This window comes from Phocoena phocoena, chromosome 13 (assembly GCF_963924675.1).
Source record: "Phocoena phocoena chromosome 13, mPhoPho1.1, whole genome shotgun sequence".
Taxonomy (NCBI): domain Eukaryota; kingdom Metazoa; phylum Chordata; class Mammalia; order Artiodactyla; family Phocoenidae; genus Phocoena; species Phocoena phocoena.
Window position 1 is genome coordinate 71,518,136 of NC_089231.1, and position 18,151 is coordinate 71,536,286.

General features: G+C 52.3%; 1 protein-coding gene across 1 annotated transcript in view; it reads right to left on the reverse strand.

Annotated features, from left to right (window-relative positions):
* Window positions 1–18,151, reverse strand: part of KIAA1671 (KIAA1671 ortholog) — a 127,397-nt gene that overhangs the window by 103,180 nt on the left and 6,066 nt on the right. Inside the window, exons 3-4 of the mRNA XM_065889987.1 lie at window positions 14,031–16,805; window positions 5,199–5,324 (exon numbers count right to left, since the gene is read on the reverse strand). Of these exons, the coding sequence (XP_065746059.1) occupies window positions 5,199–5,324; window positions 14,031–16,805 (2,901 nt within the window). The remainder of the gene's footprint in view (window positions 1–5,198; window positions 5,325–14,030; window positions 16,806–18,151) is intronic.

Here is an 18,151-nt window from a genome sequence, read left to right on the forward strand (position 1 = left end):
CAGGAGGTGTGTCACTGCTCAAAAGCAAGAACCACTGGGTCATCAGCAGGACGTATGGGAAAAGTGAGAGCTCAGGATTAAAACACACACTGGGCGGGGTGGGGCGGTGTCCAGGAATGACTTCCAGGCCATCTCCTGGACCCTGCATGACACTCAGGAATAGAACACAATTTCACACCCCCCAACCCTGGCCCAAGCTGCTCCCTCCACCAGGGGCAAACCACTTCTTCCCAGACCACACCCATCTGGCAAACGCTTGTTCATCTTTGAAGACTTAAAACAATTGTCCCTCCTCTGTGAGACCTCCCCAGATGGAGAGATATACTCCCTAATTTTGGGAGGGGGGGACTTGGAACCATGAGCAAATTGAACGAGGGAATGCAGGTGAAGCACGCAACAGGGCGCCTGGCACACACAGCAAGGGTTCAGTGAACCAGAGCCATTAGAACCCAAGGCAGTTATTTAGTTACCTTCTTATCCACCTGTGTCTTATTCCTAACATGCAGATAAACATTTGTCAAAAGAAAGACTGGGGGGCTTCTCTGGTGGCGCAGTGGTTGAGAGTCCGCCTGCCGATGCAGGAGACACGGGTTCGTGTCCCAGTCTGGGAGGATCCCACATGCCGCGGAGCGGCTGGGCCCGTGAGCCATGGCCTCTGAGCCTGCGTGTCCGGAGCCTGTGCTCCGCAACGGGAGAGGCCACAACAGTGAGAGGCCAGCATACCGCAAAAAAAAACAAAAAGAAAAGAAAGACTGAACCCCCGAAATGTTCCATCTCAGCCCAACTGGGCTGGTCACTGACCCCCCGACACGCCTCTCGCTTCACCTCACCATGCCTTTGCACGCGTTGTCCCTATGTCCTGAGTGCCCGCCTTCACCTAACTACGCCCTCCCGGGCCACCCCCAGGCCCGCCTGGACTGTGGACCCAAGGAAACTGAGTGAGAGACTCTCCAGGGCCCCCTCACTCAGGGCCTGGCACAAAGCAGGCCCACGAGGGGGTGAACTCATCACTAGATGAGCCACCAAATGCTGACCGACGGGTTTGGGGATTTGGGAGAACATTCTTGAGGTTACCAGAGGCCCATCTGCCACATCGCAGGGAAGCCCCAGAGCCAGTGAATCTGTGCCTTCACGGTCACGGGAGGGGCCTCTGGGGTGAACCATGACCCAAGGTCGTGGTCCACGACTGAATCACTGTGTTTTACGATCCCAGCACGAGTGCGAGCCAAAGGCTCACTTTACGAGGAAAAGAGGGCGTGCCCATCCACCACCACCCGTGGATGGTGGAGGGAGGAGGCTGGGCGCAGGACTACGACCTGCCACACAGACCGGAGGTCCTAAGGACGGCCCTGAAAGAAGCGGGGGAGCAGAAAGAGCAGAGAGCACCGGCCAGGGACTCAGAACTCCAGTCCCAGCCCAGCCTGGCTGCCGTGGGACCCCCCGGACAGAACACCTCCCCTCCCCTGCCCTCCGTTTCCTCAACGGCAAAAAAAACTCCTAAAAGATGGGACAACTTCCCGTTCCATCAGCAGCTCTTTGAGAGAATATAGAGGAAAAAAACAGCTGACAGCAAATCATAATTAACAACACAGTGGGACTTCCGTGGTGGCGCAGCGGTTAAGAATCCGCCTGACAATGTAGGGGACACGGGTTCGAGCCCTGGTCCGGGAAGATCCCACATGTCGCGGAGCAACTAAGCCTGTGCGCCACAACTACTGACCCTGCGCTCTAGAGCCCGCGAGCCACAACTACTGAGCCCGTGTGTCACAACTACTGAAGCCCGCGTGCCTAGAGCCCATGCTCCACAACGAGATAAGCCACCGCAATGAGAAGCCCGCGTACCGCAATGAAGAGCAGCCCCCGCTCCCCGCAACTAGAGAAAGCCTACGTGTAGCAACAAAGACCCAACGCAGCCAAAAATAAATAAATTTATTTTTAAAAAAACCCCAAAGAAAAACACAGTAACATTTATCAGGCAGTTACTCTCCATCAGTGCTTTATACGCATCATCTCTTTTCAGCCCCATCCTCCTACCACACAATGAGGTAGACTCAGACCTTGGGAGAGGCACTTACTGGCTCTGAGCCTCAGTTTTCCCACCTGTAAAATGGGGATAAACTAGTATCTACACCACCCAGTAAGCACTGTGGTGGGCACTGTGGTGGGCACTGTTATTCCTGCAATCCACCACTTTACAGAGGAAAAAAAGAGAGGCACTGAGTGCTAAACTCACTCGTTTGCCGCCTCTATGAAGCGGCCGGGCGGAACCGATCTGACCTCATGTTCAGGGTCTGACCAGCTGGGGGTGGGCAGGGCTCTGCAGATCAGCAGGGCATCGGCCCCAGTGGGTCCCAGGCACCCTTTGGAGGGTGGCCAACCCTGTGCTGGACAAATATCACATTCTCAGCCCCGGGGATTGGTTGGCTGTCTTGTTTCCTTGTGAGCGATGCCCCAAGCACTGCAGGCCCAAGGGGAGAGAGGGGCTGGCAGAGTGGTCCCAGGCCAAAAGCACAGGCCTGAGACAAAAGGAGCCCAGGGCTAAGGCTGGAGGCGAAAAAGGCCCAGTATGCATTCCAGCTCCCCCATTTGCTAACTGTGTGGCCTCGGGCAAGTGGCTTAACCTCTCTGAGACTCGGTTTCCTCCTCTGCAAAATGGGATTCATATTCCCTAACATGAGTGGGGAGTGGGGACTGACAAGGCCTGGAGCACAGACTCAAAAAAGGGAGATGAACGTGAATCTCAATTGGAAGTCAACAGTACAAAGTCATCAATCAAAACAGTGACGGGAGTAATGGCGGATGGCGTTTATCCACTAGTGAGTGAATCCTCGAACGTACCACGGAGTATAAAACGCAGGACTGACCACCTCCTACCTCCAGAGGGGTAGGGGCAGCTGGCAGGGCCAAGGGCTCAGGACCCCAGGCCTCACCTGAAGGGTTGCCCTGCCTACGTCAGGCCCTCTCTCGGGGCCTCAGTTTCCCCGTTCATAATGAGAAAGTTGGACTAGGAGAGAAAAAAGGGAGACGACAGGAGGAGGGGGAGTTAGGAGGAGGAGGAGGAGGGGGCAAGGGAGGTGGAAGAGAAGGAGAGGAAAAGGAAAGCGGGAACAGTGATCCCCGCAGCCAAGGCATTAACTGGGAATTTACTCTCCTGAGGGCTGAGTGACCTCATTTACTGCTCACAAAAATACTCTGGAGGCCACTTAGGACCAGCCTCATTTTACAGAAGCAAAAACTGAGGCTCAGTGGGGTCCATCAGACCACTTGCCTGAGGTCACAGAGTGCCAGAGTCAGAACTTGAACCTACTTCTTTCAGCCTCCAGAGCCCCAATGCTGAGGTCCCCCCAGACAGGCTTTTGGAGCCATCAGAAAGTGAGCTGAACACCATCACCCCCTGGTGGCCACTACCTGGAATTGCAGGTGTCAGTCCTGAAAGCAGGGAACCGAGGTCTGGGGCCCCAGCTCTGTTTTGCTCAGGCTCAGTACCCCAACCCGTCCACCTCTGGGGGAGAGGTGATCAAGCAGGCAGTAATGGGGCAGGGGTCTTGGGGGACAGAAGGAGGGAGCCACCTGACGACTCCATGGACAAAGGCTCCTCAGTGACAGAGGGAGAAAGGGGAGGGGCCAGCAAGCAGAGACTGTAAAAAGACAGGGTTTGAATGCTCTTCGCTCCATGGCCTTTGTCTTCTCCCTCTCTCTCTCTCTCTCTCTCTCTCTCTCTCACACACACACACACACACACACACACACACACACAATCAGATAAGCTGAGTCAGTGCCTGAGAGGGAATGGAGACAAGGGTGAGAAAGAAATCGGTGGCTGAGATCTGAACACTTGAGGAATTTTCCAGGGCTTCTCAGCCGACGTCTGAGTCCCTGCATGGGAGCTGTCACCCCCAGCCCCACAGTCAGGCCTTTTCACTCTCCCATCAGGTCTCGGCAAGAAGCCTGCCAGGGGCAGTGTCTTCACCCATTTTACAGAGGAGGAGACCAAGGTTTAGGAAACTGAAGCCTCTTGCCCGTGGCCATAAAGCTAGACGGAATGGACCTCAGGCTTCAATGCTGCAGGAGCCCACGTCTCAGAGACGTGAGACCGGGCACAGATAACCACTGAAATGCATGCAGCCTTGCACTCAGAATGATCTCAGGCACAGAGCTGGTGTTGCCTCATTAAAAAAGGCTTATCTCAGATGTCCCCACGTGGGGCCCAGGGCCCGGAAGGAAATGCAGAGCTCAGCAGATCTCCCAGGATCATGGAGCGAAAGTGAAAAGAAAAAAAAACAGAAAAGAAAATCACAGAAATTCAGATGTGGTAAAGCCCTGGAACCCAGCTGGGGAAACTGAGGCTCCAGGGAAGGGGGCTCCCCTGGGGTCCTGCCGCCTCATTTAACTACTTGCTTCCACAAGTGAGGAAACAGGCTGAGAGGGAGGAAGTGCTGGCTGAGGAGACAGAGCTCAGTGACAGCCAAAAGGACACTCGAAAACAAGAATAATAACAACAATGATAATAATAATGGTAACGTAACACTTATTAAAGTGTTTACCGTGTACCTGGGACCAAGCTAAACACTTCTCGAATTATCTTATCTGAACCCCACATCAGCCCTGTGAAGTAGATGCTATTACTACCCCCATTTTACAGATGAGGAAACTGAGGCCGGGTGCCCATCTGCATGCACAGCTAGGATGTGAACCCAGGCGATCCGGCTCCAGAAGCAGCTTAACCCCACCTTCCTCCTGTCGTCACCACACTATCGATCACTGTCTGAATTACCATATGCTGGGCCCCACGCAATCCTACTCCATCCTCCCAGTGGCGCAAAAGAAGCAGGAATCACAGCGCTGTTCTCCTGGTGAACAAACTGAGGTGCATGGAAATTAATAAAAATTGCTCAAAGAGTCTGAGAGGAGACAGTGCTGGGATTTGAACCCAGGGCGCTCGGACCCCAGCACGTGTTCTCCTCACCGCTCCATGCCAAGCAGCAGGGGCTACCCCTCCACAAGGGGCCAAAAACCCACGAGGGGAGAAGGCTTCCCCAGCAGAGCCACCAAACACCCTCCACGTCATGAACCATGGCAGAGCCAGACAACACCAGGCTCCCGGACAGTCACCTGCCTGTCCCCGTCCCCCGCAGGTCCTGGGGCCAGCCTGGGACATTCCCAACTGTGTCCACTCTGGCCACGCCAGCACCACTCACCACGAAGGGCCCGCTCCTCTTGTCCTTGCAGAAGCTGTGGCTTCTCCGGGGGCCTGCGGCCACAGGGATCACCTGCCAGAGCAGCGGCTCGTTGTCCTGGAGGGCAAACTCCCTCCCCGGCGGCACCTGAGGCACAGGACACAAGAAGAGGACTTTACTGGGGCTTCCCTATTTGCAGGAAGAATGGACACCGAGAGAGTCCATTCTGGCCTAAAAGGGCAAAGAAGAAAATTAAAGCACCAGATGCTCCATCCCCCCACCCCGCACCATCCCATGGCAGGCGGTCCACCTCAATGAAGGGGGGTAATATGTAGGATCAGCAGGTCTGGGTTCAGCCCAGCCTCAGCCACTTAGTAACTGTGTGACCTCAGCTGTGTGCCTTAACCTCTCTGAGCCTTGATCATGTGGGGAAAGACCCCCTAATAATCGTCCTCAGTTCAGGGATGGACCAGCCCATGGAAAGCGTGTGACTCAGTGCTGCCACCAGGGGGCAGACGTGCGTGAGACCTGGGTGCCTGGTTGGCTTCACCTTAGTCTCCCCCATGCCTGGCATGTGGGGAGCCCTCCGTAAATGTTAGCCTGCCTCATCACTGCCACTGGCAACTTTGGCGACCTCATTTCAGACATCCTTCCATGCATCCAAACACATGTGCACATATACAGAGAAATGGTACATGAATACAACAGAGCAGGTGTGCTGGTATGAATCCTGTTATTTTTATATATAAGGGGATAGAGTCACAAGCCAGTAAACACAGGACTCTAGAATGTGGACACCTCACACTGTCCCTGCCCAGAGAGCGAAGGCATCTGCTTAAGAACACGGAGCATGAGTGAAGAGCATAGCTGGATTCCTGATCCCTTGCCTCATAGCCTCTTTATTGATGCCTTATGAGGCTCTCTGGTTCTCCTCTGACCTCCCTGGCTATTCCTTCTGAGGCTCCCTGCATCTCAGAGGGACATGTGAAAGTGTGACCCAGGCCAGCCACGCAGCCTCCTCTTCTACATCACTCCCTTGGGGTTTCTTATCACACCCCATGGCTTAAATAAATCCTGTGTACACACGGACGAGTCCAGATTCTGTCTCTCTGTGTTGGGACTCCAGACTTGCAGATCCCATTGCCCATTTACCATCTATAGTCACTGCTCACACTGGTCTGAGACCTCATGTGCCCAAAACAGGCCTCTCCATTCCTCCCCTCCAATCTTGTCCCCGTCACCAGCTGGGTAGGCCAAGACCCTCGGGTCACCCTCTGTCTCCTCTTTCTCTCTGTCCCATCAACAAAGTTGACACGGCCTTCAAAACATGCTGCAAACCTCACATCATATACCAACATCGACTCAAAATAGATCAAAGACCTAAATGTCACAGCCAAAAGGAGAAAACTCTTAGAAGAAAATATAGGCTTATATCTTCATGACCTTCATGGATTAGGCAAGGGTTTCTTAGATAGGACACCAGAAGCTCAAGTAACAAAAAACAAGTAAACTAGACTACATCAAAATGAAAGACTCTGATGCTTCAAAGGGCACCATTAAGAAAGTGAAAAGTGGGACTTCCCTGGTGGCGCAGTGGTCGGGAATCCGCCTGCCAATGCAGGGGACACAGGTTCGACCCCTGGTCCAGGAAGATCCCACATGCCGCGGAGCAACTAAGCCCATGCACCACAACTACTGAGCCCGCATGCCACAACTACTGAAGTCCGCACGCCAAGAGCCTGTGCTCCACAGCAAGAGAAGCCATTGAAATGAGAAGACCGTACATCGCGAAGAAGGGAAGCCCCTGCTTGCCGCAACTAGAGAAAGCCCGTGCGCAGCAACAAGACCCAACGCAGCCAGAAGTTAATTAATTAATTAATTGATTAATTTAAAAAAAGTGAAAAGACAACCCACAGAATGGGAGAACATTCCTGCAAATCATTATGTCTCATAAGGCACTTGTATCCAGAATGTACAAAGAATAATTACAGCTCAATAATAAAATAACAAACGAATCTAAAAATGGACAAAGGATCTGAATAGACATTACTCCAAAAAAGTACACAAATGGCCAATAAGCACGTTAAAAGATGCTCAACAGGAAATGCAAATCAAAACCACAACGATTATTTTGCAATATACACAAATATTGAATCATCATGTTGTACATCAGAAACTGATATAACATTACATGTCAATTATATCTCAATTAAAAAAAAAACACCATGAGATATCACTTCACACTCACTAGGATGGCTAGAATCAGCAAGACAGATGATAGCAAATGTTGGCTAGGATGCAGAAAAATTAGAACTCTCATACACTGCTGGTGGGAATGCAAAATGGTGCAGCTGCTTTGGAAAACAGTCTGACAGCCCCACGAAGGTGAAACCTGGAGTTATTACCATGTGACCCAGCAATGCCACTCCCAGGTATATAGCCAAAGAAATGAAAGCATACAAAAGCTTGTGCAGGAATGTTCATACCACCTTCCTCCATAATAGCTAAGGAGTGGAAACAACCCAAATGCCCATCACCGATGAATGGATAAATAAAATGGGGTGCAGCTATACTGCAGAATTATTTGGCCATAAAAAGGAATGAACCACTAATATATGCTACAATACGGATGGACCTTGAAAACATTATGCTAAGTGAAAGAGGTCAGTCACAAAGGACCACTTTGTGTGATTTCATTTATATGAAATGTCCAGGAATAGGCAAATCTATAGAGACAGAAAGTAGATGAGTGGTTGCCTGGGCCTGGAGGGTATTAGGAGAACAGGAAGTGACTGGTCAGTGGGTACAGGGCTTTCTGGGGGATGAAGAAGATATTTTAAAATTGAATGTGATTATGGTTACAGAACTCTGTGAATATACTAAAAGCCATTGAATTAACTGTACACTTTAAATGGGTGAATTGCATGGGCCATGAATTTATATCTCAGTAAAGCGGTTACCACCTCCTCAAAAAATGCTGCTAACTCCTCCACAGCCACCACCCTGGTGCAAGCCCTGTCACCTGTCTGGGGACCATGGCAGCCTCCTCACAGGCCTCCTTGCTTCCACCCTCACCCAGAGGGCAGCCAGGGGTCTCTCTGAGACACAGATGGTGGCAGCAGCTCAGAACCCTTTGCTAGCTTCCTTACGCTCTGGGCCCTCCTCCCCTCCCCAGCTCAGCTCTGGCCAGCATCCCAGGGCCCACTGGGGTCCCTCCAGCATCCCCAGGACCAGCTCATCTCCATGCTGGGGCATCTTCACTCACTGCTTCTGCCTCTTCCCCGCAGGTCCTGGCCTGTCTGGGGTGCTCCCATCATTCACATGGCATCTGTCAAGTCCCTTCCCATGAGACCATCCCTTAGAGAAAGGGGGTGACAGGGAGGTTACTCTATCTCCCCAGGACTTAAACCACTCTCTGAATGATCCCACTCACTCACTCTGCTTGCCCATCTGGACCAGCCCTGTCTGCTAGAACACTCTGTGATTATGGCGAGGCTCTCCATCTGGGCTGAGAAATACCATGGCCATGGGCCACTTATGGCTTTTTTTTTTTTTTTTTTTTGCGGTACGCGGGCCCCTCACTGTGTGGCCTCTCCCGTTGCAGAGCACAGGCTCCGGACGCGCAGGCTCAGTGGCCATGGCTCACGGGCCTAGCCGCTCCACGGCATGTGGGATCTTCCCGGACCGGGGCACGAACCCGTGTCCCCTGCATCGGCAGGTGGACTCTCAACCACTGCGCCACCAGGGAAGCCCCACTTGTGGCTTTTGAGCACTTGGATGTGTCCAGTGCAACGAAGAAACTGAATTTTGGATCTTACTTAATTTTAACTAATTTAAATGGAAAGACCCACACGTGGCTAGTGGCTGCCGTATTGGACGGCACAACTTGATACAGTGGACTGAGCCCTCCCAGCAGCCCTGGTGCCCAGAACAGGGCCTGACACCAGACTCGTACACTTATTCGACGTGTGAAGAGATGAAGGTTGACCCTAAGTGCATCCCTCTGACTTCCACAAACCTTCTCCACATCAGGCCCTGGGCCAGGCACTTGACTATATGTTACTTTGTGATAAATCTCCAGCAAGTCCATGAGGCAAGCAGGATTCCCATTCTACAGGTGAGGAAACTGAGGCTCAGAGAGGTCTGGCAAGGTGCCCAGAGCCACACAGCTGGTAAGTCACAAAGCAAGGTCTGCCCAATGCCAGGTCTGCCCCATTTGCAGTCCAGGGCTGTTTCCAGGAAGAAATCAAATCATGAAAGTACAAAGTGTTCATCTTCCTAATGAAGAATTCTTTTTCCAAAAGGAAAGTGGCAGAACTTAAGCCAGCAGGTTACAGGAAGGAAATACAGATGGCCTCACACACAAGTGACAAGATGGAGGGCACTCACTGGGAGCATGAGCTCCAAAAGTTTGATAACCCAGCCGGCTGGCAAGGCTGAGGGAAGATGGGGCCCTGTCATCACTAGGGAGGATGTGAACTGGTACAGCTCCACTGCATGGCACGCTGGCAGTCGTGCAAAATCACAGCCCCTTTCCCCCGTGGAAGGGCAATCGCCATTCTGAACCCACAGATACACCTGCACATACCTGGTTTGTAAATAGTAAAAGGTGGGAAATATCATCCACGTCTACTATGACAGCAGTTAAAAACAATGAGGACGCTCGCTGTCTGCGGCTGAATGCAAAAGTTCTCGAAGAGGCTTTATACAAAAAAAAAAAAAAAAGGCAGGTAGCAGATCTGTGGGTTCAGCATTGACCCTCCACCCAAGAATCTCCAGGCGAGCTTCTAAAACTGACAAAGGCAGGCCCCACCCCAGAGACTTCAGCCAAATTGGTCTGGGGGGAAGGCCCTGCGCTGCTGTCTTTTAGGACTTACCCATAGGCAACCGAAGTTTCAACCACTCTTAGAGAACGCTCTCTTTTATGGAAAAGGGAAGGAAAAACAAGACTTACATATTCACATTTGCTTGTATTTTCGGAAAGAAACTCTAAAAGAATTTGGGCAGAAAAGAATATGATTACGGGATGAGGAGGAAACAGGAGGGATGGAGAATGAGAGGTCTGGGGGAATTTTTACTTTATAAGTATTTTTGGAGCCATGTGAAAATATTCTCTCTTGAAACGAAAATAAATCATTTGATGAAACGAAATACTATAATTGGGCCTGGGACAAAGTTCTGATAAATGTTAAGTGAAAAAGAAAGAAAGAGTGAGAACGAAGGGAAGAGAGGAGAGGAGGGAGGGAGGGAGGAATAACTTTAATTGCAATCACACCCCATGTGGGGCACATGAGCAGAATTGGCTGTCGATCAGGAAATCCTCACCCAAGGGAGCAGAGATGCACCTCAAGATGCTCAAAGAAGCCCTAAAACTCAAATCAACCCAAATGTCCATCCACAAAAGTCTGGATAAAAAAAGCTTGGGCTCAGTCACATAATGAAATACTTTGCAACCATTAAAAATAATAAGGTGATTATATATGCACTTTTTTTTTCTGTTAAAGTTTTAAAGCAAGTTATCTGGGTGTATATCTGAAAAAAAAAATTAACTCAAAAAGATCCATGCACCCCAATGATCACAGCAGCATTATTTATAATTGCCAAGGTATGGAATGTAAATGTCCATCAACAGATGAATGGGTAAAGAAGATGTGGTGTGCGTGTGTGTGTATATGTGTGTGTGTGTGTGTACCACACACACACTGGAATATTACTTGGCCATTAAAAAGAACGAAAGTTTGCCATTTGCAGCGGCATGGATGGATTTGGAGGGCATTATGCTAAGTGAAATAAGTCAGAGAGAGAAAGACACGTACTGTATGTATCACTTATATGTGGAATCTAAAAAATACAACAAACTAGTGAATATAATAAAAAAGAAGGAGACTCACAGATATAGAGAACAAACTAATGGTTACCAGTGGGGCATGGGGGGAAGGGGCAACATAAGCTAGGCGGCAGGGAGGTACCAACTATTGGGTGTACATAGGCTCAAGGATGTATTGTATAACACGGGGAATATAGCCAATATTTTGTAATAACTGTAAATGGAAAGTAATCTTTAAAAATTTTACAAAACATTTTTTAAAAAGTTTAAATACACGACAGAGAAAACAAAGCAAGTTGTGAGACTTTCTGAAGAATGCTGCCATGTTTCCACAGAACAGTATGCATTTACCTATCTGTGTCTGGGCCAGGGTGCCCCAGCCTCAGCTCTACATGCATTTGGGGCTCCATGATTCTCTGTGTTGGGGGCTGCGCTGTGGGATGTTGTGGAGTACCCCTGGTCTCCACCCAGTAGATGCCAGGAGCAAACTCTTCCCTGGTTACGACAACAAAAAACATCTCAAACTTTGCCAAATGCGCCCTGGCAGCAAAGCTGCCCATGGCCGAGAACCACCAACAAGTCTGGAGGGGAGGGTCCCAGTGCACCAGAGAGTCCTCATGGGGGAGCTTTCCATCCTAAACCATATGTTTCAATAATATTTTAAATTGTGCCCAAGCATTCACTACTTTTGCAATAAGAAAAATACAACAATTATAAATCAATACATATGCGATGGGTAAGCCACTCTGGAGTGTAGGCAAGTCTCCAAGAAGATCAAAAACTGTAACAGTGGCTGCATCTGGGGGACGGGAAAGGAAAGGGGTCCGGGGGGACATTTTTCTATACATGTTATACACTCTAGTAAGGTTTGAATTTTCAACAACCAACATTTTTTACTTCTGTTTTGCTCTTATTTATTTTTTAAAGGTCCAGAACCAAAGATCTTTGGGCAGCAGAGAAGAGAAACGGGGAGCTGTTCCAAAGCTTCCCAGTCCCCTTTGTGAGAAAACAGATCCCCTGACAATGAACGCTCCTGGGGCCTCGGCACCCCGGGCGGGCGTCCAAGGCCGGGCTTGGGTGGCCCCTCCACGAGGCCCCAAGTCTCCTGCTGCTGGCGGGCCCCTCAGCCAGGTGCTGGCACACAGATGCAGTGTCACATTTCCATGGCCTCCTCCCTCTCTCGCTTCCCCATAACAACAGCCTGGAGCTGGGGCGTGGGGGGTGGGCGGGGGGGGGGGTAGGCGAAACTCTTCCTGGAGGCGCATCTGCGGAGCCCGCTGCCCGCCTGACCCACGCTGGGCACTTTACCTCCTCTCCGCCTGGTAGCAGCGCCTCAAGGATAGGAATCCCCGTTAACTCCTAACTCCAGAGAGGGGGAAACTGAGGCTCGGGGAGGCCAAGTGCCTGCTCTGCACACAGCTGAGCCGGTGAGCGGCAGAGCGGAGATTCCAACGCAAGCCTGAATATGGTCATCGGAAGACACGTGGGTTCAAAGTCTGCTTCCACCACTTACATGCCCTGAACCTTAGGTGAATTCTCCTATCGCTTAATTTCCACAACATCCCTTTCTAGGTTGGCTGAGGGGTGACAGGAAGGGCCCCGTAGTCAGTTACCACACTGGCCCCAGGGCATGCCATTTTTTTCCCCACCTCTGAACCTTTGCCCATGCTGTGCTCCTACCAAGAATGCCCTCACCTCCTCTAATCAGCCCGTCCGAATTCATATCCATCCCTCAAGGGTGGGCTCAGGCCAGGGCCTCCTCCGGGATGTCTCCCTGGGCCTCTTCTCCAGCACCTCACTCTGCACCACATCCTTTTCTGGCCGTCAATCACCGTGTCCCACCTCCACACAGAGATCAAAAGCTTCCTGAGGGCTGACTCCATGCCTCAGATTTCTTCCCCACCTTCATGATCTCTCATTCCACTGAAAGCTCGGGTGTCAGGCCAGACCTAGGTGCAAACACTGGCTATGCCACTTGGTGCTTTGTGACTTGGGATAAGTTACTGAACCTCTCTGAGCCTCAGTTTTTTCCATCTGAACAAGGTGATCATACCTGCAGCAGACATTATGGGTGCCCTGCACACCACTCAAGTACACGCCAATGCTGCGCGAGGATTTTCCTCTCCACCACTGAGCATGGCCCCAGCCAGGTCAGAGGAGTCTGAATGGTAAAAGCCCCAGACACAGCCTCAGGCAAGGACAGAGGCGAACTAGGAAACAAATACTCCAGGTCCCCTCCCCCTTGGACAGGACCACCCAGAGGTGACCTGTGCTGCTCCCCAGGGGTCTCCAGTGAGAACGAGCCTCAGGTGCCCACACCTTCATCACCTGCTTCCCTTCCCTGACTCACTTCTCCTCCCCACACCAGCTCCTCAGGGGGTCACCTCCTAAAACAACTTGCAGGGGGCTGCTTCTATAGGAACACAAACCACGACAATCCCTCTCGTGTGGATTGTCCTGAGGCTCATGTGAGCTCGCTCATTCAACAAACACTTCTTGAATGTTCACGGAACATCAAGCAGGATGCTGGATTCTGGGGATACAATGACGAACGGGATGCAGCATACTGGAATACAGCAGGTGCTCAATAAATGATACCCACTGTGATCATTCTAGCCCAGAGCTTTAAAACTCGCAGCCCACAGGCTGTATAGTGCCAGCAGACAAGTTTTGTTTGGACTAAGCAGCATTTTTTTAGTACTCTGTCCTCATTTCATAATGGGGGGAGGGGATTACGGACAAAAATCTGGATCTTTCCGGTTCTCTTGATAAATCAGATCTGCCATCTCAACACCACCTTCCTCACTTGTCAAGAACCAGCTGGGGCTGCGCAGCGGTTGCCCCCTTCCGATAAGGCGTGGGCTCTCCATTTGCCACAAGCCCCACCACTCCCTAGCGTCTCACACCCAGCCTGACTCCACTCATTTCCATACTCACCTGGCCTACCCACGTGGATTCTGAGTTTGAGATCCCTGGCCTGCACGTTTAACAACGTTTGACAAAACTGCAACATGGTTTGTACTCACCTTTTGACTGTCTCGATTCCCCGACTCCTGCTGACAGAGCCCCGTCTGGATGTCTTTGGCCTCTGAACTCTCCCTGGGGAGGCTGGGCCTCCCTTTGGGCTGCTCTTGCCTCCTCTCTCTGGCTTCCTGCATGATGGACAGGCCCTCTCGGATTTTGAGAGGGGGGCCTTTCTCCGAGTGGGCCCTCTTGACATCCAGCAGTGACCTTCCACAGTCCCATGGGTGGTTGCCCCATTGGGTCACACTGCCCTCCTCTCCCCTCCCGAGAGATTTCCTTGGGAGCCCTTTCTTCTGGTCGGTGGGGGAGGACCTGGGTGGCATGGTGGCCCCGCTGCCCAGATCCTCCCAGGAGGTGGTGGGCTTTGACTCAGCCAGGGAATGCGGGCACTTTGCACTGTGATGTTTACTGATAAAGGCCTTTTTCTCATCCTCGGTGACCCCCGAGCCTTTTTTCCTGGGACCTGCAGGGCCAGAAGAGGCCCCTGGATATTTCTCAGGAGGAGCTGAGTGCGGCAGAGCCCACAGAGGAGGGCTGACCTTGGTGTTCGTGGCTGCCTCCGGGGTCTCTGCCAGTTGCTTGCCCGAGCCGGGGGTAGGACTGGGGTTTGTTTCGGCAAAACTGGCTTGTTTCCGGGGGCCCTCAATTTCAGGGCCCTCCTTCAGGCTCCTCCGTCTCCGATCCACCTCGCCTTGCTGGCCAGGCCTCTCAGGATTCGAGCCTCTGGGCTCTGTGGGCGGCCCCCCCATCAGCTCCTGAGCCTCCCTGGGGCCTGCGGCCGGCTGTCTCTGGTACTCGGCCATCAGGGCGTCAATGTCGAGGACACTGGACCTGTAACCGTCCTTGATTTTACCTGGGAACGTCTCGCTGACCACCTCCGTCTTCCTTCTGAGCAGGAGATGGGTGGCTTTCGGGCAACTTTTGAGAGCCGGAGGTGTTTTGGGAGCACCACGGGGGGACGTCTTGTTCCCACGGTCCTTCCAGTCGCTGTGGAAACCAACGCTGTCTTCCGGTCCCCGACGAACCCATAAAGCATCGCCATCGGAGATTCTCTCACTGGGAGGACCCAGAATCCTGTCCCCAAGAGACGCTGGCCTCGGAGTCTTTGGAAAGCTTGCGCGGTCATGCTCTCTGCCTGGAGCCTGGCTTTTACTGCCCATGGTCTCCAGCAGCTCTTCATGGTTCAGAGAAACCAAGGTAGATGTTAAAAGATGAGGCGATAGAGGTGGGGCTATTTTTCTAGAATGTTCCATCAAGTTTTCGGACCCAGGCTTAACAATGCTCTTTGCTTTTTGAGTGTCGGGAATCTGATACGTCACTGCAAAAAAGGTCGCCTTGGGTTCCACAGATGACCCTTGCTTCGCTGCTGAAAGAACCTGTGACACGCCCGGGTTCCCCTGCTGGGGCTCCTCCCAACCGTGGGCTAGTTGGAGTTTTCCTAAGGCACCTGCGGTGCGGGTCAAATAACCCGTCCATCTCTGCTCTGCCTTGGAAGAGTGCTCTGGGGCCAGTAAACTGAATTCATCGAACTTCGCGTCGTGGGGCAACGTCCGCCGCCTCCACCTCTCCATCCTCTGGTCGCTGGGGCTCACCTTCCGCATCCTGGCTTCGGGCTCCGGCACCCGGGCCGGCCTCGCTCCACTCTGGCCGCCAGCCACGGCGAGGGGCCCCTTCTGCAGTAGCACGTCTGCCTGTGGCCGGGCTCGGAAGTCAGAGGCCTCGCCCTTAGCCCTGGAAGGAGGCTCCAGAGGGCCCCCCTGGGGGGCACCCCTTTCCCCTGGCTTTATTCCAGCCCCTTCGATCCCCTGGTGCTGGGCCTCCTGGATGGCAGCCTGGATGGTCCTCGCAGAGGTGGCCTCGGGGCTTGGTTCCGAGCCTCTCTCTTCACTGACCCCCACGGCGGCTTTCTGCCAGCTGATGGCCACCCCACCTGTCCATCTGGGTGACAGACAATTGCCTCCAGACGTGTCCTTTAGCTCTCGGTGGAACTCAGGCTTTGGCCCACTGACCTCACGCGTCCCTCGAGCTTCCCAGATCAAACTGGCCCTTTGGACGGACCCCACCTGGCCTTCCAGCCTGCGCTCGGGGTCAGCAGGGGTCACGGCAGGGGTGACCTCCTGGGACAGTGAGAGCCGAGACTGGCTGCTCCGGAGCGTCACAGCCTTCTCCTCGGGCGCCATGGGGATGGCCTCGCTGTGCGCACGCTCACCGACCGCGTGCATGATGTCATACCTGGGCTCGACCCTCTCGGATGCGGGAGGGCTTTCCAAGAGCTTGAGGCAGGGGTTATTACTGCACTTGTCGCTCACAGGGTATCTTCCCAGGAGGGAAGACGTATGATGCTGTTTGGGCTCACCGCTGGAGAAGGCGGTCCGCCCAGATTTCTTTGGGTCGGGATTTTCCAACCACTCTTTCTTCGGGTATGTGGTTTGCGGGAAAGAGCTTCTCGACCCGAGGAACCTGGATCTGAGCTCCAAGACATCGGCCGTGTCCCTGGGGGTCATGGCTGCGGGACAGTGTCCTGACAGGTCAGCCACGGTGTGCTTCTCCACGTGATGTTCGAACACTGTGGCCCACACGGTCTGGAAGCTTCTGTCATCATCCGGGGTGCTGGCGGAAGGGCTCAGAGGCCCCACCACACTTTCGCTCCAACCGCTGCCAGGGACTTGGTCAGAACTGTCTTTCCACTCTGTCTGCCTGGATTTCTCCCGGGGCGTCGCAGGCTTCCAGGGGCTTCTTGGGACAGATGCTCCGTCCACACCATGCCCTTCCTTTTGCTGTGGAAAAAAAAAAAAATCCAATTTAAGTTAAAGGGTTTGAAATGGAGGGAATTCCCTGGTGGTTCAGTGGTTAGGACTCCGGCTTTCCATTGCCAGGGCCCGGGGTTCGATCCCTTGTCAGAGAACTAAGATCCCACAAGCCGTGCAGTGCAGCCAAAAAAAAAACCTCGGGGGGCAGTTTGAAAGGGAAAGAAAGAGATGAGGTGATTGAAATAGCTGCTTTTATTGATTGATTGATTGATTGATTGATGTATTTATTTTTGGTCGCGTTGGGTCTTCCTTGCTGCGCGCAGGCTTTCTCTAGTTGCGGCGAGCGGGGGCTACTCTTCGTTGCGGTGCGAGGGCTTCTCATTTTGGTGGCTTCTCTTGTTGCGGAGCACGGGCTCTAGGCGCGTGGGCTTCAGCAGTTGTGGCACATGGGTTCAGTAGTTGTAACTCGCGGGCTCTAGAGCGCAGGCTCAGTGGTCGTGGCGCACGGGCTTAGTTGCTCCGCAGCATGTGGGATCTTCCCTGACCAGGGCTTGAACCCATGTTCCCTGCACTGTCAGGTGGATTCTTAACCACTGCGCCACCAGGGAAGCCCTGAAATAGCTGCTTTTAAAATCACAGCAGTGAGACACCATAAAATCTTACAGACTGAACATAGCCTGTGTGGGTGAGGATGTGGTGAAATGGCCACTCTCAGACACGGCCACTCTCAGACACTGATGGTGAGAAGATAAATGGGCATGATTCTTGGGCAACTCAGTATATCTCTCATGATTTTAGGACACTCATTTCCTTTTATCTGGCCGATTTCCTCCCAGGATTCTTGCTTTGCTCACATGCACTAGTCTATGTGAACAAGAAAGTTCATACAGCACTGTTTGTGAAACGAAAGAACACACAAACAACCTAAATGCCCATCTGAAGGGCACTGGCTAAATAAATTCTGAAATATTCAAACAATTGAATACCACACAGGCACTTGGATCCACAGAAGTGGGGGCAGGTCCCAATGTCCTAACGTCTAAGAACACACAAAATGTCGTGCTGGTGGAAGAAAAGCAGGATGAGGAAGTATATATTTATAATAAAATACCATTTTAAAAAACTACATGTGTACATGTGTATAAATATGTACGTGTGTACATAAACAGTGGAGAAAAGATAACAATCAAACTGGGAGTGAAGGGCTTCCCTGGTGGTGCAGTGGTGAAGAATCCGCCTGCCAATGCAGGGGACACGGGTTCAAGCCCTGGTCAGAGAAGATCCCACATGCCGTGGAGCAACTAAGCCCGTGTGCCACAACTACTGAAACTGCGCTCTAGAGCCCGTGAGCCACAACTACTGAACCCACATGC